Here is a 23142-nt window from a genome sequence, read left to right as displayed (position 1 = left end):
TTTTTTTTTTTTTTTTTTTTTTTTTTTGATGGGATCAATTGATACTTTCAATATCCTGTTCTAATAACTGTACTAAAGTCTAGTCTCCTAACCAGGCATGGGACATTTAAACAAGGGGCCCTTGGGTCTCAAAGCACCCATTCTATCTTCACAACTACATGAGGGAACACTTTATTTCCATCTTCCTTGGGAGCAATCCAGGTCCCTCCAATGATTTTCATGATTATTAGGTGTCCAAGACTTGGTCATCATCTCATGGTGCTGTTAGGAGATGGTAGAAATTTTAGGGTCTAGGTAGTAGTTGGAGGAAGTAGGTCATATGATTGTGTCCTTGAATTACACAGGTAGATGCCAGCCCCTTCCTCCATGTCTTCTGCTTCCTGGCTGCTGTAAGGTAAACCACTTTGTTCCATGCTGTCCTTACCACCATGATATTCTACTTGACCCCAGGCTCCAAACAACAGGGTTAAGTAACCATGGGCTGAACGTTTTGCAACCATGCATCAAAATAAATCCTTCCTCCTTTGAAATGGTTTAGCTTGGGTTTTGTTGTTGTGTTTTGTTTTGTTTTTAGCACAGTGATGAAGGATTGACTGACATAAGTGCCTGAGAACTGAAACAATGGACCTTTGCAATAAACCAAACATAAATCCTGTCTTCCCAGGACCTGTCTCTCAAGCGCACAGACTTGAACCCCACAACTGTAGGACTGAAATGAACCCACTTAAGATGCAGTGTATGCCACTTACTGTGCTATGTGTTTTACCCCCTTAGGTCTCCTACCCCATCAGAGGTACTGGCAAGATGGCTATCCAGAATGACAAAGAAGTCGAAAACACTTCCATGGATCCTGAGGACAAATGGCATCAGAGAGCAAAACAGCTCAAGGTCACCTGCTAGACTGTGTGTTAAGTGTGCTTCAAGTGATAGTGCTAGATATAAGTAATGTTTGGCACTGAGTTCCTGTCACTTAAGGGTTGATTTTTATGTCCAAAATACTTGTCTATTGGCCTATGCTGAAGACTGCCTTCAGCCAAGGAGTGCCATAGCTTGCTCTGCCAGCAATCCTACCTGCTTTTTTAAAGGCTCCCTATCCCAGAACACCATCATTTCACTCCAAGCATACAGACACACACACACACACACACACACACACACACACACACACACACACACACACACAAACCCTCTCACAGAAGGAAGGGAAAAGGGATGTCCAGGGGAAATATAATGTTTCCTCTGAGAGCTAGTAGCTACCCAAAAGACTCAAGTGACACTGTCCCTAAAGCTGACGGAATCCGTCCGAGCCTCACCAAGCTTTGTTTCCAGAATGTTCAAGCTTTCCAACTGGTATCTTAGCATGTGAGCATCCTTCTTGTCCTGTCCATGGGCACTCATAAGTGATTGGAGGCAAAAAAAAAATCACTGGGATCTGATCTTTTCCTGAGTCAGTACATGGAAATACATGGAGTCACTCCTGTATCTGGTTCCACCCCTGTTCATTAAGCATGCCCTTAATTCCATAACTCCAGCACTCAGTGGCAGAGGAAGGTGTGAGGTCAGCCTGGTCAACACAGCAAGCTCAGGGTCAGCCAGTGCTACACAGTGAGACTTTGTTTCAAGGGTTGGGGAGGGAGGGGTGAGCCTTTTGAAATCACCAGTTAAAGCCACACATGCAAGGATTGTAAAGTTAAAAACATTAAAGTTCATCTAAGCATCAGAAGCATAGAAAAGACAGACATCCTAAACCCTCTCCTGTCCTCACCAGGTGTCTAGGCCGCTGATAGAACTGAAGTGAGTCAATAAATAAATAGTCACTCACCCAGAGCTTCCTGAAAGCTGATGTCAGGGAAGCCTCATCAAAAAGGTAGAAAAGATGGGGACTGAAGTCCCTCCTGGCAGGGGGTTGGGGGAGTGGACAGGATCCAGGACTCCACCTGACAGAGATCCTTGGCATCATCATGTTTTTAATGTCAGATTCTTGTGTCCACTTAAGGCCTTTACTCCCTGCTTAAGTCCTTTCCTCAGACTGTATTGTCCTTCAGCATTCTGTGCTCCCCTGTGGTCTTCACAGGTTTCACAAGTCCCCTTTCATTGGTGTGTGCCCAAACTGAAGGCATCAGTTTCTCAGATGCCATGCCCGACAGTGTGCAGAAGTACATCCCTGGCCACAAGACCCTTCTGGGTGCCCTATGGGTGAAATGAGGTCTTTCCAGACTGAAAGCAAAAGCACCAATGATGGCAGCATGAAAAGCCACATGAGGCCCTTCACTAACCATGCTCAAGTCCCTGTGGTCAGCCCCTTCTCCCACCTTTCCGAACAGCTGTGCATTTGGTCAGCTCAACATCTGTATTGCTTCTGCTTATCTGACCTGAGTTCTTCCTTGCTGACCATGAGGGAGTTAGTCAATAATTTGTGCCAGATGTTTCTTAATAATATTAGATACAATTTGGAACCTAAGCTCACATTTTATTTTTAACAAACTCAGAAGCTAAACAGAATAATAAAACAGAAAGTTCTCTGGGTCAGAGGTAATCTTGGAGCCCAGGTACAAGTCCCAGGACCCCAGGGCCCAATCAGGGCAGCTAAGAGCAACAGTGGCCTCTATGTCAGAGGAGATGAGCATCCTGGCTGCAGTAAGAGTGTGCATTCTTTTTGCTTATGACACATGAGCCCCAAGATGGAAGCAGCCGGACAGTGCCTTTCGCAGAGCTAGAGTGGTGGCACAGTCTGGGTGGACACTGATGACTGAGGATGGGTCTCACTACGACACTCCCATCTCAACTTTAGTCATCGAGATTTCCCAGCGCTGACACTCCACATGTGACATGAAAACCTACTTCCATTAAGCCGTTAGTCTGAGTGCATGGAGGGCATACCAATTGCCAGCGTGGGTAACAAAAGAATCCTAGTGAGAACAGAATCGAGGATTTCTGCACTGATGGAGATTAAATAGCCTGAGAATGGCTTTGTATATTAACTTCAGGGAACTGGGGTCTCACCACCTAAAGAGTGACACCTGATGCCTCACTTGTAGGGTAATAAATCTCCAGCCAGCAGCAGATCCCGAGTAGGCTACTTGGGAGGTGAGAGGAATCATATCAAGCCCATAAACGTCTTCCTTTCTGAGGACTGAAATACCAACTCTGGGCACTTATGTCTATGTGAGTGGAGGATTTAACTCTCAAGACAATTCAAGTTTGGAATAGGATGAGTCTGTGACCTTTGTTGGCAAAGCACCCTGTGATGAGGGCTGCTGTGAGCTGTATCGTCCTCAACAAAGGTAACAACATGGCTAGAGTCAAGAATTTCAGATGTAATTCCCTAGGAAAGGAATTCCTTCTAGGGAAATGTAAGTCAGGTGACAGCAGAAAGTCTCTAGTTAGACCTTTATTCCCCCCCCCCCCCCAGAGATCGCAAGGCTGAACGAATGTTGAAAAGAATGCCGTGGTTGACCAGTATGAGTTAGAGTCGGTAGATCATAGCAAAGAGAGGCTTGTTTGACCTAAACTAACATGATGACAGCACAAAACGAGCCATTGCCCTTCAGAAACACACCAGAAAGATTATCAAACAGCAGTTTCTGGCCCAGCAAGATGGCTCAGCAAGCAAAGGTGCTTGCCACCAAGCCTAACAATGTGAGTTCTATCCCTGGGATCCACATGGTAGAAGATAAGAACTGACACCTGCAAGTTGTCCTCTGATGCCACACATGCACTGTAGCACATGTGCAGCCACGTGGATATGTGTGCACATGCACACAAATGAATAAATAAATGTTATAAAAAAATAACTCTAATGACTTTGGGGGCCACTCCAAAGAAGAATGTATTTGGGGCCATGTATTGGGAGAGTCTTTTTGCTCATGCTTCCCCCATGCAACTTGATGTAGAAGAAAACAATTTTCTTACCTGGATGTTATTTTTGTCAGTTTTTTTACAGGTGAAAACTGAAAATTTGTAAGAGCCGATGAGACGCTGGTCATCCCTGAAATGGCTCAAATTCCAAAGGAAATAAGCCACTTTTCAAATAGTGTCATTCTTTATTTAACCAGCCTGCTACTACAAGCGATACTATATATCACTGGTGTACATTTAACAATCTTATAAATTTAACATCCCAGTGCGGTTTTATTATAAACAGGACCGTGATTATTATTTGGAAACATGCAGAGGCTCATATTGTCAGCCTTGCAGGTTGTATCAAGGAAGTGAAATAAAACCTAAAACTGTATCATCGTGATGCAATCTCCTTTCCCAACCAACCAAAAGAAATCTGAACAAGGAAAAGCCTGCTTTGCCCAGTTTGAGTATATTCACTGGCCTCCAATGTGCTGCCTAATGGTTGCATTTTTCAATTAACATTGCATAGATATGGGTCATGAAGGGTTCTTTTTACGTGTGTGTCCTGAAAGGGACAAAGATGTTGCAGTTATATAACACATTGATGCACACAGTCATCTTACTGTTTCAATAAGCAGTTAATCATTCTTTCCAAAAGCCTCTTAACCCTGCTCATTTTTCACAAAGTAATGAGTGCTCCATTCCTCGGGAAATACTCTTAAATGGCTGCACAGCACAATATAGTTACACAGTGTATCTATTGTCCCGGGAATACATTTTGTTGTTACTGGACTTAGAAAAGCACCGAGATGGTTTTGAGATTGAAATCCCTTTCTCCAGATGTTTGATTGCCTAAGTGCAGGCTATATTAAGCAACAGAAAGCAAAACAGCCCTTGTGGTTTCATGGACTCCCTGTCACAGCTCTGGCTCTCTCAGAACCCTCTGAATAAGATCTAATTTGTCTCATCTGGCTAAGAGGTCATTCCTAGCTGCTGACCTATGTGAATACGAAGAGTTGACAGTCTGATCTGTTTCTCTGACTGAGCTTGGACTTGCTTGGCACAGGAAAACCTGTGGTATCTCCTGGGTGAGATTTTGGAAATGCTTAGTTAACATAAGTCTACACCTGTGGACACAGATGTATATTCTTTCTCTGAGCATCTCCTTGGAAGTTCTCTTCCTCACTTTGACGACCTCTTCCCATATAACTTGCCAGAGGCTGTTTTAAGTCCTCAAGCTCCTTCTGGGCTCACAATCTAACATGTCCTTGGTCACTCACCCTTTAATTGCTTGCCATTAGGAAAGAACTCTCTGTACTTCCTCCTTTTTAACCATGGCCACTTTCCTAGAAGTTTTAACTCCCATTTGAAAAAAAAAAAAAAGAATTAATTAAAAATTTATGAAGAGTGCTCATCTTCTAATTTTACCTTAACTTAATATCTTTTTTAGAATTACCAAGAACATTTATCTCAATATGAAGATACAAAAACAGGCAAAGTCCCAAGAGGTCAGTCTTCTGATGCAGCCAATGGGCAGCAATCTTCCAGAAGAACAGGAAAGACAAGGAGGGTTCATAAACAGAAGAGACACCCAAAAGAGCTTGTTCTCGATCAAAAAAATCAGAATTACCCTCTCCAACAGCCACAAAACCAAAGGCAGCCTGTGGATGATGCCTCAGCAAAACACAAACTGGCCACATATATGAACTCTTCTAACACTGACTTACAGGACTCCAGAACACTCACCCACAATCCCCAAGTCACTTCCGACACATTTGTTCCTCCCGAACAGGGTTTTGACAGAGTGTTGTATAAAAACTCTGTCTTGGGGCTGAACACTAATAGAAAGAGAGGACACAGACAGGAAGAAGAGAAAAGATTTTTGTATAAGCAGCAGCCCAACTACATGCTCTTTGATATGGAGCTACAAGACTTTAATGAACTTTCTCACAGATACGTGCCCCAGGGCCAGAAAGGTCCTCAGTCTGATTATGACATGAATACACACAGGTCAACAAAGATCAAGAAGCCATCCAAACAGCCACAGGCAGAGACAAAATACAAGAACATAGAGATGCTATGGTGAGAACTCTTTTTTGTTTGTTTGTTTGTTTTCTTAATTTCAATTTTTTTGTTTTTATTAATGTGAATGTGCATGTGTTTTCATGTGTGTATGCATGCATTAATGTTTGTTTACATGTGCAATGAATGCACACACACAAGTGGAAGTTCCTTGTCCCGAAAGCAGCTCCCAAGTAACCACATAGAGGCTTAATATTAATTACAAATGCTCAGTCAACAGCTCAGGCTTGTTACTAGCTAATTCTTACATTTAATTCAACCCATATTTCTTATCTACACTTCGCCATGTGGCTTGATACCTTTTCTCAGTACAGCATGTCCATCTTGCTCCTCTCTACATCTGTTCATAATTCCTGAGTCTGTCCTTCTTCTTCCCAGAATTCTCAGTTTGGCTCTTCCGCCTAACTGTATCCTGTCCCTCTGTTGGCCCGTCGGCTTCATTATTAAACCAGTCATGGTGGCATATATTCACACAGTATAAAGGAATATTATACATGCACACACACATGTCAAAGCACCTGTGGAGGGCAATGTTTAGATGCCTTTACACACAGAGACATCACACCTGCCTGGAACTTCCCTATCATGAGTGACTTGTTCAGAGGAGAAATAAGAGGCTTATAGAGAAAGAAATGAGAGGGAGAAGGGGACAGGGAAGCTCCTGAGTGGAACAGCCTGGAAGAAAAGGACAACTAACCCCTCCCCTACCTCTGATTCCTACCTTACTTCTATGTCATCCTCCTCCTCTTTCCAGTCTCCTCTACTGTTTCCGTGGGAAATGTGTTATGAGTAAGGTTTTTTCCATCAGCCTGGGCCCTCAACCGCACCAGCCCCAAATAACACAGAGAGACGCTGTATTAAATATAATTCTGTTGGCCAGTTACATGTTTCTTATCAGCTAGCTCTGTCTTAATTATTAACCCATTTCTATTAATCTAAGTACTTCCATGTGGTCTTATCTTACCAGAGAGAGGGACTGGCATTCTCTCTCCATCCTCCACCATGGATCTCCTCCCTACTCCTTCCAGAATCTTCCTTGTCTCCTAGTCCCACCTATCTTGCTTTCTTATTGGCCAACAGTGCTTTATTCATTAACCAATAAGAGAAACATATTTACAGAAATGAGCAAAAAATCCAATGGTAGGGAAATCTCACATAGTATTTAGTTCCTGTGACCACTAAAAGATATACCTCCAAAGAGAAGGTCAGCCAGGCAGTAGTGTCGATCACCCTTAATCTCAGCATTTGGGAGGCAGAGGCAGACAGATCTCTGTGAGTTCAAGGCCAGCCTGATCTACGGAGCAAATTCTAGGACAGCCAAGGTTACACAAAGAAACCCTATCTCAAAGAGAGACAGACAGACAGACAGAGAGAGAGAAAAGGTAATGAGGTACAGGGTTATACCCAAGGACTATGGCCTCTACTGTCCCAATGTGCATGTGGAAAGAAAGTCCACCTGATGATGAGTAGTGGTTATCTCTGACTCAGTGGTTAAGAATACTGGCTGCTCTTCCAGAGGACACAGGTTCAATTCCCAGCACCTACAGGATGGCTCACAACCATCTGTAACTCCAGTCCCAGAGGATCTGATGTCATCTTCTGGTCTCTGAAGGTACCAAAAATACATGTGGTGCACAAACATACATGTAAGTAAAACATCCAAACACATAAAAAGTGCTGGGTTTGGTGGCACATGACTTTAATTCTAGCACTCAGGAGGCAGAGGCAGGCATATCTCTAGGAATTCAAGTACAGTCTAATCTACATAGCCAGTTCCAGGCCAGTAAAAGCTATATAGTAAGACCCTGTCATAAATGAATGAATGAAATAAATAAAACTTAAATTGGCAAGAGAAATCAAGGGTTTTTTTTTCATTCTCTCTTTAGAGTTAGAATTGTTAGAGTTACAATGTAGACACATTACTTCTATAAGCAAGAAAAAGCTATTTTTTTAAAGTCACTCCAAGACACCATCTGTGATGCTCCTTAACAAATAATGTTCTGGACACCTGACATGTGATGACCTTGATGCTAAAGTGCACAGATGACATGTGTAGTGTGATACATAGGGTACCTTTCATGCTTGTTTGCAACACAGGACGGGGAGGCAACTTTACATACAAATCAGTAGGGAAACTGGTGCTGTATCACATGGTCTGGGATATGTGTTCAGTAAGGGTCTGAGTCAGCTTGCTGGAGTGACAGTGATGGTTGGCAAGCACCTTTGTTGTCCTTTCTCTGGCTTTAGGGAGGCGACTTCCAGCCCTTTTTGCAATTACAACTAATATTTAAGTTGGGTATGATTGTATGATCCCCTGTAATCTCACCACACAAGAGACTGAGGAAGAATGATACTGAGTTCAAGGGCAGCCTAGGCTGCACAGAGACAACCTGACTCTAATCTGCAAGCCTCATGTCTAGAGTTCCATCTCCAAACATTATCCTCTGACTTCCAACCATGCACTGTAACACATGTGCATATGTCTTCCTTTACATAAACATATATTCTCACAGTATATACACACATGTGCACTTGTGGATACACACAACCTCATGCACATACAATAATAAAAATAAATAATATTTAGTTTTTAGCAGACAGATATAGAAAATCCCTTCCCGTTACTATTTTCCTTTTCAAAGAACTTTTGTTATAAGTGAGCTTGTAATTTGATCAAATGTGTTTCACCAATCCTATAATGTAGTGAAATAAACTCATAGGCTTCCTACTGTCCCCAAAATTAACCCAGCTTGCATATTGGACTTTTGTTTTCTGGTGCTGGTGAAGGAACCCAGAGCCTTGCCCATTTTAGGCAGGGCCTCTACCATATGCCCTACCCCGCAGGATCTGACACCTCCTTCTGAACTCCAAGGGCACCTGCACTCACATGTACACACACAGAGAAACACATAAATAAAGGAATATTTTTGAAAGGGAGTTAGAGTGTCCCAAGGAAAAAGAGGAGGAATTAAAGATTCAAAATCAGTATGCTCATGAAAAGATTAATGGTTCCTAAAGACTTTCTACACAGAAAATGGTGTTACTGGAGTCAAGTTTTATTTAAAACACTTGTGTTTTCTCCAAAGGAAATTCCACTCTTCCTCAGACATGGAGCATGTTAGTGCCTCTCCAGATTCGCGGCTTGCCCAGATCATGGAGCAGCACCAGCAAGCCCTGGTGCAGCTGGCGGAAGTGCAGCCCAGCGAGGGTTCCTTGTCCAGCACCACACTCCCGCCCATCCTGTCCAGGGTGGAAAGTGAATTGCAACTCCACTCAGAGAGAAACCACAGACACCAGATGAAGATGACCCGTAGTAATTCGGAAGGCTACCTGCTTCAGCTGGAAAGAGGGAGAAAACACAGAAAGCGCAGCGGCACAAAGGTGATAAAAGCATGGCTGTTTAGCCAAGTCACTTTTTAATTCTGATGACACAGATGGGCCTGGAATAGGGTCGGTCATGGTTTAGCCTCTCGCACAGCAAGCTGGTCCAGGAACCAGGAACCCTCCTCTCAGGCCCTTGCTATTCCTCGATTTCGCCACCCTGTCTTTCCAGAAGTTTCTCTTGTCAAGGATGCCTATTCCCACTTTCTTTTCAGGTCATCTCTGGGATGTGTCTATACTGCAGAAGGCAATAATAATTCTGCTTTACCCTCTATTTAATCTCCCCTTTTCCTCAACCCCAGTCCCCCTCCTAAGCTGAGTCTCATAACCTTCGTATCTGATCAACTCCAGTCCCCCTCCTAAGCTGAGTCTCATACCTTCGTATCTGAAAAGAGAGAGAGAGTAGGGCTGAGCGATTGAAAGCCATGTTGCCAGAGGTCTCTGGCCTCTACTGCTGGTTCCTCCGCACCAGAAGATTCCTCTCTGTGCACATCTCACCTCAGCTTCTACAGCAAAGTCCCAGACCAGTGAGCATTTTTGTGCAGTTCAGTCTCTTCATGTCTTGCTTCAAACACAACTTTTTTAAATTCTCAGGAAGATCACTTGGTTCCAGGGTGAAATAATGTGGTTTTATTTTCCGTTACTATAATAAGATACCTGAGGCAGGTTATGTTATAAGGAAGTCTGTTTAGCTCATGGTTCTGAGGCTTGGAAAGCACTTGTATTAGCTTAGAGCTGGAAGACTCCACTTCCACTATAAATAAGGAGACCCAGTTTCGGGAATCACAGGTGACTTCTTTTCCCAGAGAAATGTGATTGCATGGCAGTTGGGTTCTAAAGTAGTGCCAATCTCACTTTCAAGTGTTTCTCAAATAAGGTGACTCATAGACCAGATTGGGAAAATAGCATCATTTATATTATTTCTGTTGGTTGCCTTTGCAACCAACACTTCCTGTCAACATGGAGACTGCCTGCTCACTCCAGAGCTTCTAGATCACCAGGGCCTAAGAGTCAGACCAACGCAGTCTCTCAGAAGAGCACTTTCCTGTAGTTGAAAAACAACAACAGCTTTTGGATTGGGTTCCCAGCTGCAGGGTTGGGAGGAAGTTGGTGAATTCAGTCATTCTGAAGTCCTTGGTCTAGCCCCATCTCCAGGTGTCTCTGGGGCTCTGGAGAGGAGTTGCCCACTGGCTTGCTCCTCTGTGGCTTACTCAGCTTGCTTTCTTTGGGAACCACCAGCTTAGGACTGACCCCACTCATAGTAGGCTGAGCCCTCCCACATCAATCACCAACTAAGGAAATGCCCTACAGACTTGCCTTTATAGCCCCATCTCATGGAGGCATTGTTCTCAATTGAGAAGTTACTGGCTTACTCCAGGCCCTGATTCTTCATAGGAACAATCAAAATCACTTGTTTTTTTTTTTTTTTTAGGTGTGGTGTGATATTAAATGTAATAAACCCTCACTTATTCCCTAGCAAAGATTATACATCAGCTAAATGTCATTTCATGTTCCTTCCTTTTCACAAATTGAATCCCTGCTGTGCTGAGAAAGGATGGAGCGAATGTCCTGGTGACAGGGCATAACACCACCAATCTAAGGCGGTGGGAAGGTGGGAACAACTTCCTGCTCCTGCCTACCCCTCCCCAGTGGCTGCAAGGGTGGCTGCAATCCATACACATCCATTTTCTCACCCCAGTACCTTCAATCTACATCCGACAAACACACCGAACACCCTTTGTCCAGAAGCTGAAGTGAGTTAGAACTGAGTGATTTGTATAGGACAGCAGGTAGTCCCTGCACCAGACAGGGGGAGTCATTATCCATGTCATGCCTATTTGCTAGCCAAGTCAAAGCTCTTGGTTTCCAAGGGAATTGCCCTGAATCACAGTAAAAAATTTGAGGATTTGTAAAGATAATAGGCCTGGGGTGCCTTCCTCTTCTGCCGGTGCTGTTGAGAGTGATTTCAGAATACAAGGCGTTGTCCATGTCATTAAATCCAGGCTTATGACTAAGAAATTAACACAGCACAAGGGATGCCAAACCATCCAAATATACTTCTGCTATCTCCAGCCACCACTTTACTGAGTAAAGGGCTCAGTAGAGAGTTCCCTGGCAGATAAAGGTTGAGCTCATATAATTAACTGGTGTTTGTTGTCACAGACAATCTGGGGCTTGCTGCTTGACTGCCCCTAAAAAGAGGTTTATTTGGATTAAGTTAAGTGACCACAGAGCACATATCCTTTGCTCCCTGCTCCCAGGCATCTGAGACATTGTTTTTATCTTATTTCTCAGTGGTTTTCTCAGTCTTACACATCTGAGGAACTTTCTGGAGAGTACGTCTGCAGTGTAGTTTCCTTACTCCCAGCATGGAAACAAGTCCTCACAGATCAGGCAGTGTCACTTCAGTCCAAGTGTACTCTTTAGAGCATACAGTGACTGTCACACACCCTGCTAAGAGAATCAGGGATGATTAGTAGAAATCTTGCCCCCACAAAAGTCTCACATTTGAGGGGCAAAGGCCAGTAGATGTCAGAGGGTACGTGGCTTTCTTTGTTTGTTTGTTTTGATTTTTGGTTTGGTGGTTTGTTTTTTGTTGTCGTTTTTGTTTTGTTTTGTTTTAAACAGGATCTCGCTCACTCTGTAGCCCAAGTTGACCTCCTGTCTCATGGTGGTCCTCCTGACTCATCCTACCATGTGCTAGGATTACAGGTGTAAACCACAAAGCCTGAGTTCATGTGAGGTTTACACAAAGACAAGTAGAGATTTGTTAGACCGTGCTTCTGTATTCCAATGCTTGATCCCTGTATTCAGAGACTTAATAGGATTGTCAATACTGGTATCTTATAAGTGTCATTGTCATCATCACCATCATCATTGTTTTGACATTTTAGTCTTTAAAAAAACCAAGAAAAGAGAAATGAAAATAAAGTCTGTAGAATGTTTGACTGTAAAAGATTATTGAAGAAGCATTAAGTAGCTTGGCTGCCTAGGACTAGGGGTGTGGGGACTGGACAAGGACAGTGAGCATTAATGGGCACTGGAGTTTTGTTTTGTTTTGTTTTCAGAGTGATGAAAATGTTGTACAATTGGATTGGGCGATGCTTACACAATTTGGCAACTATCCTAAAAACCACTGATTTGAACAGCTTTAAATGAGTAAATTTTGTGGCATGAGAGTTACATCTCAACAATGCTATTAAGATTTTAGATGGAGAGAGATCAAACAGAGTTAAAGTGCTGGTCTCTTCCTAATTACTTGCGCCAAACTTAAGCAGATCCAGGATTCTCACCATCAGTCACCCGGAACAAACTCACTCCCCTGTGGCTGTGTGCTAGGCAGCTCATCCTATAAAGGGATCAGCAGCCATGGGGATGGCTCATTCGGGCCACATGCTCTCCCTCCATGTCTGTATGGAATGTCAGACCCTTGGCTCTGTTCTGTTTTGTTTTATGATAACCTTGATGCTTATAGAAGTTGCTAGCAAGAAGAGTAGCTGAAGATCAACACACAATTATCCATGCTTCCTAGCATGTCCTTTTTGAATTGGCAGCATGATTAAAAGTTAAGCCGCACCAGGGCTAAGGATGAGGTTTCTGCCCACTGATCATTTCTTTCCCATCGTCTTCAGGCAAATTGGATTTATGGCTTGGATATGAGTGGTGGTTTATTTGTTTGGATTCTCTTTCTTAAACCCTGATTTGTCTTTTTTACCCCCTTTGGCAAATAGTTCAAAATGTATTGATTGTAAAACAGTGACATAGATCACACTTTTGAGAAGAAAGGATTTGTAGACACAAGAATAGATTTGTCTGTGTTCACTCAGCTATTAAAAATTACTGAAGTTTGTAAAGTATGATAATACACTACTTTGTAACCAAGTTTGTTAAAAGAGCCACCTTAGTGGTAGCAGAATGCTAATTGGTGGCCTTTAAATGTTTGTTAGATCTCAATAGTCATACTTCCACCAATTTATCTAAAAAAAAAAAAAAAAAATAGAAGTAACATACAGTGTTTACCTCAATGTACCTTCAATGAACAACATTTAGAGAAATACCTAAATTATTTAATGACATTAAATGATAAAATATTTGTCTAAAATTCACATTTTTGAAATCCACTTGATGTCAGATAAGTTGAGTGAAATACCAAAATGGTTAGCAAAAGAAAGTAAATTAAAATAGTGTGTAGTATATGAATACTTTTACAAATGTATGAAGAAGGGCCAGCGTGGCTCAGTGAGTAAAGGTGCTTGCTACACAGGCCTAATGATGTGTTCCCACAAGCATGCACACACACACACACACACACACACACACACACACACACACTCACAAATAAATACTTTTAAACAAAAAAATCCTTATTATTAAAAACTGCAAGCCAAACATAGCCACACAAATGGCATATGCCTGTAATCCCAACACTGGGCTGAAGCATTGCAAGTTCAAGGACAGCCAGGGTTACATTGCCAGATCCATCCCTCCCCACCCCCAACAAAAAATGATATAAAAAATATATAAGGACAAGAAGCAGACAGGAGCAGATGCAGTGCTCTTATCTTGGTAATGACTATTTTCCTAAAGACTTATTATTTTGGAATGTCCTTCAATGAGCAATGTTTATCTTAATGTTATTTTAATGATTTCAGAATCTTACCTTCTCTTGATTTTCAGACTTGGATGCAGTGAGGGAGTTTTGACCATAAATGTTTAACATCATAATAGGGCCAGCTCTGTTTACAGAGTCCTTAATCCTAGAAGTGCAGAAGTGTTGCACCTGCCAGGCACTTTATTTTGCTCCTTCTGAATAGTGACACTGAAGCCCTGGTGTGTTAGGAATATTGCCTTCCACCGCAGTGACAGGCTGACAGGCAATTTCAGAACCATGGGTTCATTCTTCTTTGATACAATTAACCCAGAGGCAGGCAGTTGCTAACCCTGGGGTTTCCAAGCATTGTGTGATTCTCCTGCCCCCACCCCAGCCCTGCCTGAAGGAGTGCTGTCCCAGCTGCAGGGGTCCTATCCACTTTGGGGTAAAAAACGAGAGGGGAGTTGCCACGCCAACATGAATAAAAGCCTCCAAAGACACAACTGATACCCACCAAACTCAATTCTAGCTTACCAGCCAGAGCTCTGTGCTGGGGAGGCTTGTGGGAAAAAGTCCGCCCCATATCCATGCGTTCTAGAAACATTGTGCCTGTACTGGATGCAACAACAGACTTTTCCAAGTCATTGTGACACCAGAGGGACTCTCTGAGTAGTGTTTACATCATGTTAGGTATAAATAATCCAGAGATAACGAAAGCATATAGACAAAGTGCACAGGTTACAGGCTGCGCATACATACGTACATGTAAGCAAAACAATCATACACAAACAAATAAAATAAATAAATCTAAAATAAGTCATTCTAAAAGGCATATGGCCTACCTTAGGACTTAACATAATTCACAGTAGATTTAAAATACATATGTACACATACGCAAAGTTATTCCAAAAACTCTTGGAAATCCTACTCACACCTCTTAACAGTTTGGGTTGTATTCTTGTGAACTTTTTGCCTATACATACAAATAGATGTTGAATTTTTGTTTAAATGGTGGCATCAGTTTATACCAGTATAAGATTTCAAAGTAAGCTGGGCATTGGTGGCGGACACCTTTAATCCCAGCATTTGGGAGGCAGAGGCAGGTGGGTCTCTTTGAGTTCAAGGAGAGCCTAGTCTATAGAGAGAGTTGTAGGACAGGCTCCAAAGGAACACAGAAAAACCCTGTCTTGGAAAAAAAAAAAAAAGATTTCAAAGCAATATGACTTGCCATCTTGTTATCAGCATGACCTTCAATCATTTAGTTTTAATCTTTGAAGATCTTACAGATAAAAACACTCTGTCATTGTCTAAAAATGTGTCACCATTATATAGATATCAGCATGTGAAGAGAATCAGAATTCACTGTTCCTTAAATAAGACAACAGATGATTTATTATCAAATTAGCTGTGTCTTGCTATATAGACATGTTTGTTTCCTTTCAACCATTCAGTTCTGTGTTATATTTGGAGTCTGAGTCTCAATGGTAAAAGCAAGCCACAATTATTTTTTTAATTAACTAATTAATCTTGCTTTTCAAGACAAGTTTTATCTGTGTGACCCTGGCCGTCGTGGAATGCACTCTGTAGAGCAGACTGGCTTCGAACTCACTCACAGATCTGTCTGCTCAGGCCTCCCCCCCCCCATCCCCACCCCCCACATCCCACCTCCCTGAGTGCTGGGATTATAGGCATGAACCACCACACTTGGAGCAAGACACCATAATTGACCGTGATATCACACAGGTAGCACACATCACTTTTCCCACTCTAAACACAAACTTAAATTTGCCCTAAAACAGTTACCGGTGAGTTTCTGATAATCTGACACATCTGGGAAGAGGAACGCTGAGAAAAATGCCTCAGTCGGATCGCCTGTAGGCAAGTCACAGGGCATTTCCTTGATGGATAGATGATGGGGGAGGAGCCAGTTTACTGTGGTGGACAGTCCTGGGGCACAGAAGAAAAACTGATCAAGCAGCGAATCAGTAAGCAGCGCTCCTCCTCCCCGGCTCAGCTTCAGTTCCAGCCAGGCTCCTGCGATGCAATGTGACCTGAAAGTTATAAATGAAATGAACCCTTTCCAACCCATGTTGCTTTTGGCCACCGTGTTTTATCATGATAATAGAGACCTAAGACAAGTCATCTAAACCGTTCCTTTGGCGATATCTTTCTTATCCTTCCTAGGAAATGGAACCAAATTCATTGAGGAAAGAGGAAAGAAAGGCCTTGGTTTCCCCATAAGGGCAAATGGCCAGTCCCAGCTTCGGCTTTCATGTGGAAAACTGCAGTTTGGGGTATATCTTAATCTTGTCTTAGATCATAGCCTCCCTCTGTGGCTCTGTTTACTTAAGTGTGTGAGCTAGAGTTACACTGCAAAATTCCAGGTGCCCTTCACATTTTCCAAAATCACACTAACAATGAAATTAATTTCTCAGTGGGTCTTGCCAAGGCTTTGATTATTATCAATGAATGACAGCTGGTTTTCATCCTTAAAATGATCTACTATTCCAACAATGAACTATAAAATGTTCAAGTTGCAGTCTCATCGCTTGCCTTCTGGGTCTGGAAAGGCGGCAACACTGACCCCACTGGACAGGGACTTTCTGAAAAGTGTGTTTTGACTGCCATTTCTGAGCAGTCATTTGGTTTTGCAAACTTCTCCACTGGACATCATGGTAACTGCCACCAGGGGAGGGCTGTATTATACATGCTTTAGTCAAAAAATGTTAACCAAAGAACAAATTATTACCTTGAAATTGCTTATTATTTCAGAATTTCAATTTATTTTATTGCAAAAGTGAAAAAGTCAAAATACATTGGCTAACCAACTACACATACCAAATAGACTGCGACCCATAACTACCATGAAAATGGTACCATTGCCAAGAAATGCACTCACTCTCCCACCTTCCACCAGGGCTTCTGGTTTGCATTGTCCCTCTTTCCCATGCCCCCATGACTTCTTGGAGGGGACACTGATCTTTAAAAGGAACCATTTGTGTGTTGCATTTTCAGAGTTCCAAGGTGAAAGGTTATCAGAAAACAGACGTGAAGCTTGGAGGCCTGGGACCTGACTTTGAGTCTGTGAGAGACAAAGTAAGTGGCATGTGGCATTTTCAAACTCAGTGTCCTCTACCTGCCCTTAGCAATATGGGGTAAAGATGCAGACCAGCATCAAACCCAGTGCAAATGTCCGGCACTGAGTAGAAACCCCTCAGAAACAGCCATGCTGGCACAAGAGAAACCCATATATTCCTGCTGTAGAATAAACAACGCTCTTGGCCTGTGTTATTTTATGCACCAGCTTTCGGTTAGATTTGAAAGCCTCCCCCAGAAGAGTGGGGCACGTGAATGTGGAAAGGGATGTGTGTGCTGTGCGGTTGTTGGTCTCCCTGATAAGAGTTGTCTTGATAACTTTGAAGTGGTGGCAGAGAAGACACACTTAGGATATGAGTTCCCCAACCCCTAAGAAGTGCATCCACTTTATTCTCTTCCCTCTAGTGAAAGGAGATCTTCATGTAATGTGTTTGAACTGCAGTTGCACTCAGGCATAAAAAGAGTATAGTTCAAAGTTGGAAGCAAAAATGAAAATAAATTGGGTAAATGCAACAAAGAAGAGGCTGAATAGGATTTAGCCTCTGTTAAGAGAATACTGGGAGTGCTGCTGCACTCAGGGCTGCAGATTCTCCAGGGAAACATTAACCAGTTCACTGCTGCCAGCCTATGCAAGTCACCCCCCTGAGCTGCCCACCTCCGTGAAACCAGTGTCACTGAGAGAATTAGGTCAGCTCATTGTACTCTATTTCTCTGAGCAGATGCAAAAATTAATGCAGCAAAAAGAATATGCAAGGCAAGTCCAGGAATACAACATGAAGACACTGTCGGTTCTGTCCAAACCAGAGACAGCAAAAACTGAAAGCAAACCAGTGATTTCTCGACAGAAGGTAAGAAGCTTGCTTGCATCTTGGGTATGTATGCTTCGGTCAAAATCGAAAGCAAACTTTGGTCACCACCTAATCTCAAAAGATGTATTTGAGCCGGGCATGGTGGCTTAAACACCTTTAATCCCAGCCCTAGGGAGGCAGAGGCAGGTGGCTTTCTGTGAGTTAGAAGCCAGCCTGGTCTAGAAAGCAAATTCCAGGACAGACAGGGCTGTTATATAGAGAAACCCTGTCTGGGGATGGGGGATGTGTTTGTGTGTTTGAAACATAGGGGACATTTAGAAACAGCCATCCCTGCACTTATATTGCTACCCACAAAATCACACAAACACACACACACACACACACTACTATTAGGTGAGTATGTGGCCTTAGTTTTGTCACATGTAAAAATAACAAAGAAGTGATTTCTCATCGGGAGCTAGCAGTCTGGATTAACTATTGGTTTCATTCTTTATAATTAAATAGCTTTCAAGGAAGTTAGCATCCTCTTGTTGTTCATGCAAAATAAATAAATAAATCCCTTACTGTTTAAGTTTGTTTCTCTATGCTTTTCCAGAGAGAGAGAGTATGATTTCCTGTGGTGGAAAAAAAAAAAAAAAAAAACCAGACCATTTGTCCTCTCAGTTGTCACCCAGCACTGAGTCAGGATGGAATGAAATGCCCACTATGGAGACACACTGCCAACTCCCTCCCTCAGCTGATCCATTCAGTCCTATGCAGCCATGGGGACTCCTTGCAGGAGGAGCATTCAGTCCTTCAGTGCCTTTAGGAACATGCACTACATGTTCTCTTTCACCAACCATCATATTAATTCTTCCTCAGACCTCGACAACTTCATTTTCCCCATCACACCATTTCCTTCTTCCTCCACCCCATTTTTTTTTTTCATGAAGATGTTCATGGAGACAAATCTATTGAGAATTCCTGTGCCTTTTTCTTACATACGTTCAGGTGAACATTTTTGTTTTGATGTTTCCCTCCCCCCCCCCTTTCTGATACTTGAAAATACTATCAATTCCCATTTCAGCTGTCAATAAATTCTTATTAAAATACAAAGCTAGGGACTGGAGAGGTGACTCCGTGATTAACAGCACTTGCTGTTTTTACAGAGGACCAGGTTCAGTTCCCAATACCTATGTGGTGGCTCCCAACCATCTGTAACTCCAGTCCCAGAGGACCCTCTTCCGACATCTGAGGGCACCAGGCATGTACATGGTGCACAGGCATGTGTGCAAGCAAAGTTCTCATACACATAAATCTAGCAGCAAAAGCTTAAAATGCAAAACCAGTATGAATCACGTTCAATTCTCTCTTTCTCTCTCTCCCTCTCTATCTCCTTCCCCACCTTAACAGAACCAAGAATCATGTACAAGTAGGCAAAGGTTCTGCCAATGAGCAGTGTCCCTAGCCAACTGGTCCCATTATTAATCATAATTTAACCTTTAAAACTTGGCATCAATTTTTAAAAACCCTACATCTTCAGCCTCTGTTTTCTGTAGATACATTTTAAAATACCTGACTTTTCTTCCAAAGAACAATGAGATATAATGAAGAAAGCTGAGTTTTCATCAACTATGGTGATGTCTTCAGTTCCCAAGTCCTTCAGCTACAAGTCAGCTCTGGGCAGAAAGACCTGTTAATTCTATTACATGTGTGGTTTTAACAAGACTCTCAGAGAGTTGGCAGAATAAACACATGAGAAATTTGTTTGTAAACACTTAAAAGAATCTGCTGTTGGCTGGAGAGATGGCTCAGGGGTTAAAAGCACTGACTGTTCTTCCAGAGGGCCTGAGTTCAAGTCCCAGTAACCACATGGTGGCTCACAGCCATCTATAATGGGATCTGGCGCCCCCTTCTGGTGTCCAAGCACATATGCAAGCAGAACACTGTATCTGTAATAAAACAATCTGCCATGGTAAAAACATCTGAATAGCATAACACCTGTCTAAATCCCTCTCCAGCTCCTTTTTGCTCCACAATGTGCCATTTATTGACCAATTTGTTTTGTTAAAACTATATAATATAATGTGTCATTTGAATTTTGCATTCAATCGCCATTTTCTACTCATGTTACAGCAATTTCCATTTCTATCATAAACCTCTCCTAAGCCTAACTTCCCACTTTAATACTTTTCTTCCCATGCCCTTAGGCTTTGGAATATGCTAAGACCATCCCCAAACCCAAACCACCAAGTCTGACTGATCAAGCAGCAAAGAAAAGTAAGAACAGGAGGAACACGAGGAACCGTGAAAAAGAAGGAAGCTTACCAGAAATCTCCTTGCTGGAGATCCTGCAGAGCAGGCATGAACGAGAAAAGCAGGCCGTGGCTGCCTTCAAAGTCCTTCATATCGTCTAGACAGCATTTGGTGGGGAGCAAAACTGCTGTGCAAGGGACACAGAGAAGACTAACAACCAGTTCCATCTACTCTGAGTGGTAAACTGGCGCTGTGGCCTGCCTCCCACTCTTGTCTTCTCTGTGCAGAAGTTAGTGTGGGTCCCAGACACTGGGACATGTTTACCCTTCAGGATATAAAAATCCATATTATTATATTATTATTTATTTTCAAATCTGTTAGAATTGGGGCTGATAAAGAAGAGCTAGACAATAAAGCCATTGCTTCATATTGGATCTTCTGGTTTGTTAAGCTGCCTCCGCTCTTCTCTCGCATAGCAAATATTTACAAGTACTTCCACACAAATGTGTCTGTATGTGTCTCTACCCCCTGAGACAGAGTGCACAGAGTTTGGCTGGCCTAATCACTGAGGTAACATGTCCAAAGTAATACTTCAGCTTTCAAGCTTCAAAAAAGTCCAATATAAAGTGGAAATTTTGAAGTCCTAATTTCATTCTAGCAGAACATTAGAACATTTGTCACAGATCCAACAAGTCCAGGAAAACTCACCTAAGATCAGTTCATGGTCAAAGCTATCAACTCCATGGCTATGAATTTTCTGGGCATCTTGTGCATCATTGTGGCTACCTTCAAATATTATCAAATTCATGCACATCGGAGTCTACCATGAATATAACTATTCATACTCTTTTTTATTTTTCTCTTTTGAAGCATTAGCAAGAGTCTCAGTTGTAAAGAGCCAGGAGTGGTCACATGTTTGTAATCACAGCAGTTGGGAAGTTGAGGCAGAGAGGGTGGGGGTGTGTTTCAAGTTGGAGGCTAGCCTGATCTAAATAGTGAGAATCTGTCTCAAATTAGCAACAGCACATTTACCGAAGGACTAACATTTACCTCCTTCCCGGACATTGTATCCTGCCACGAGTATGTCCACCAGAAATGAGTCATTTTAATGATCTAGGGCAAATCTACTCATGTGGCATAAGGATTAGCTTTAGAAATTCACTTTCATGTTGCATTTATGCTACATCTGTCATGATAGGAACAAAAGCTGCCTGCAAGAAACTTCCTCTTAAAGCTGAGAGCAGAGCTGATGGCAGAGAAATAGATATGTTTACCTGCGGACAGAGGGTGTTGCTGCCAGTTCCAAATCCTCCCACCACCTCTGCCCTTGAGGAGCCAGTGCTGAGCTTGGCAAGTGAAATGAGTTGGCAGACCACAAACACTATTTTACAGGGTCCCCCAAGGCCGGGCTCTACCAGCATGGAACACTCGGGGACAGTGGTTCTCAACCTGTGGGTTGAGACCTACTTCCACAGGGGTTGCATATCAGATATTTACATAATGATTCATAAAAGTAACAAAACTACAGTTATGAAGTAGCAACGAAAATGTGCTTGGTCACCAGAAGGGGGCACCAGATCCCATTATAGATGGCTGTGAGCCACCATGTGGTTACTGGGACTTGAACTCAGGCCCTCTGGAAGAACAGTCAGTGCTTTTAACCCCTGAGTCATCTCTCCAGCCAACAGCAGATTCTTTTAAGTGTTTACAAACAAATTTCTCATGTGTTTATTCTGCCAACTCTCTGAGAGTCTTGTTAAAACCACACATGTAATAGAATCAACAGGTCTTTCTGCCCTAATAACATGATTAATTTTATAGCATTTGTTTCATAAACTCAAAAAAGAAAAAAAGAACCTGCCTATGCCATGTGGACCAACCATGTCAACACAGCTTCAAAATCTATTAGAACACATGAAGGGCTGGCAAGAAAATTAGCAAGTAAAGGTGTATGCCACACAAGTGTGGCAACCTAGGTTCAATCCCTGAATCCCATGGTAGAAGGAGAGGGCTGACTCCTGAATGCCATCCTCTGACCACACTGTGACATTAACACACACACACACACACACACACACACACACACACACACACACACCTGAAAATACAACTAGGAAACCCTTGAATTTTGACAAAACAAGACTAAAAGAACAGAAGGAAGAAAGGAAGAAAAGGAAGGAAGGAGGGAGGGAGGAAAGAGTGGAGGGAAGAGAGAAAGGAAGGAGGAAAGGAGGGAGGGAAGGATGGAAGGAAGGGAGGGAGGGAGGAAATGTATGCTTGAGTGATATCATGAGGGAGACAGCAGGGGCTGGGAAGGATGCATTTGACCAGATGCTATATGAGCCATTGAAAGGCAGAGGATAATTCTGCCCTGTCTAGGTGAACTGGTATTTTAAAAAAGGCCCTTTAAGCCATGCCTTCACCTTAGTACAGCTTCCTTTTGACTGTGCTTTTTCTCTCTTAAGTTTCAACAAGAGCATCCTCTTACATGGAACTTTTTTTTTTTTTCTTACAAGTGTCTGAATTTAATGACAGCTGTCTTCTTGATATTGTTTTGTGTAGTAAGGAGTCTCTTGGGACTTATCCAGAAACCAAGTCAAGAAAAGACAGTATTGAGGAACAAAATAAAAGGTAATCCCAGGAAAGGTGATGATGCCTAATGGGTCCAATTGGGGCTTATTATTGGTTAATGAATCATTGTCAAAACATCACAGCAAGCATGAGCGTGCACAGTCTCATCTACAGTGAGAAAATGACTCTTCATCCCAACAGTTATTAACTGGGAGTTGTTTGAAAACACGTCCAGTAATTATAACAACACTGGAGCTAATTGAGAACTCTGAGTTGACAGCAAACAGCCTACAATAGCAGACTCGGTCAACTCAGACGGGGTTTCTTTTCTAATTACTTATTGAAAAATAGCAGAAAAGGAAATTGAATTTGGGTGGCAGATTGCAGATATCAAACTTAACTAAATCCCCTTAAGATGCTATTGGTATATACATATATATCATATACACAATCAGAGCATATATGTATATATATGTTATGTATATATATACATATTATTGTGACATTAGAAGTTGCATTTGAAAATAGCAACTT

At 42.4% G+C, this 23142-nt stretch overlaps 1 protein-coding gene across 1 annotated transcript in view; it reads left to right on the top strand.

Moving 5' to 3' along the window:
- Positions 1-20471, top strand: part of Jhy (junctional cadherin complex regulator) — a 55101-nt gene extending 34630 nt beyond the window's left edge. The window contains exons 4-9 of the mRNA XM_051197163.1: positions 775-888; positions 5294-5925; positions 9012-9306; positions 16913-16993; positions 17713-17841; positions 19992-20471. Coding sequence (XP_051053120.1) covers positions 775-888; positions 5294-5925; positions 9012-9306; positions 16913-16993; positions 17713-17841; positions 19992-20198 — 1458 coding nt within the window. The 3' untranslated portion in view covers positions 20199-20471. The remainder of the gene's footprint in view (positions 1-774; positions 889-5293; positions 5926-9011; positions 9307-16912; positions 16994-17712; positions 17842-19991) is intronic.
- Positions 20472-23142: the final 2671 nt, after the last annotated feature.

The sequence above is a fragment of the Phodopus roborovskii genome, unplaced genomic scaffold (genome assembly GCF_943737965.1).
Source record: "Phodopus roborovskii unplaced genomic scaffold, PHOROB, whole genome shotgun sequence".
In the NCBI taxonomy this organism is placed as follows: domain Eukaryota; kingdom Metazoa; phylum Chordata; class Mammalia; order Rodentia; family Cricetidae; genus Phodopus; species Phodopus roborovskii.
Note: the sequence above shows the minus strand (reverse complement) of the source record. Positions and strands in the feature narration are given on the sequence as shown.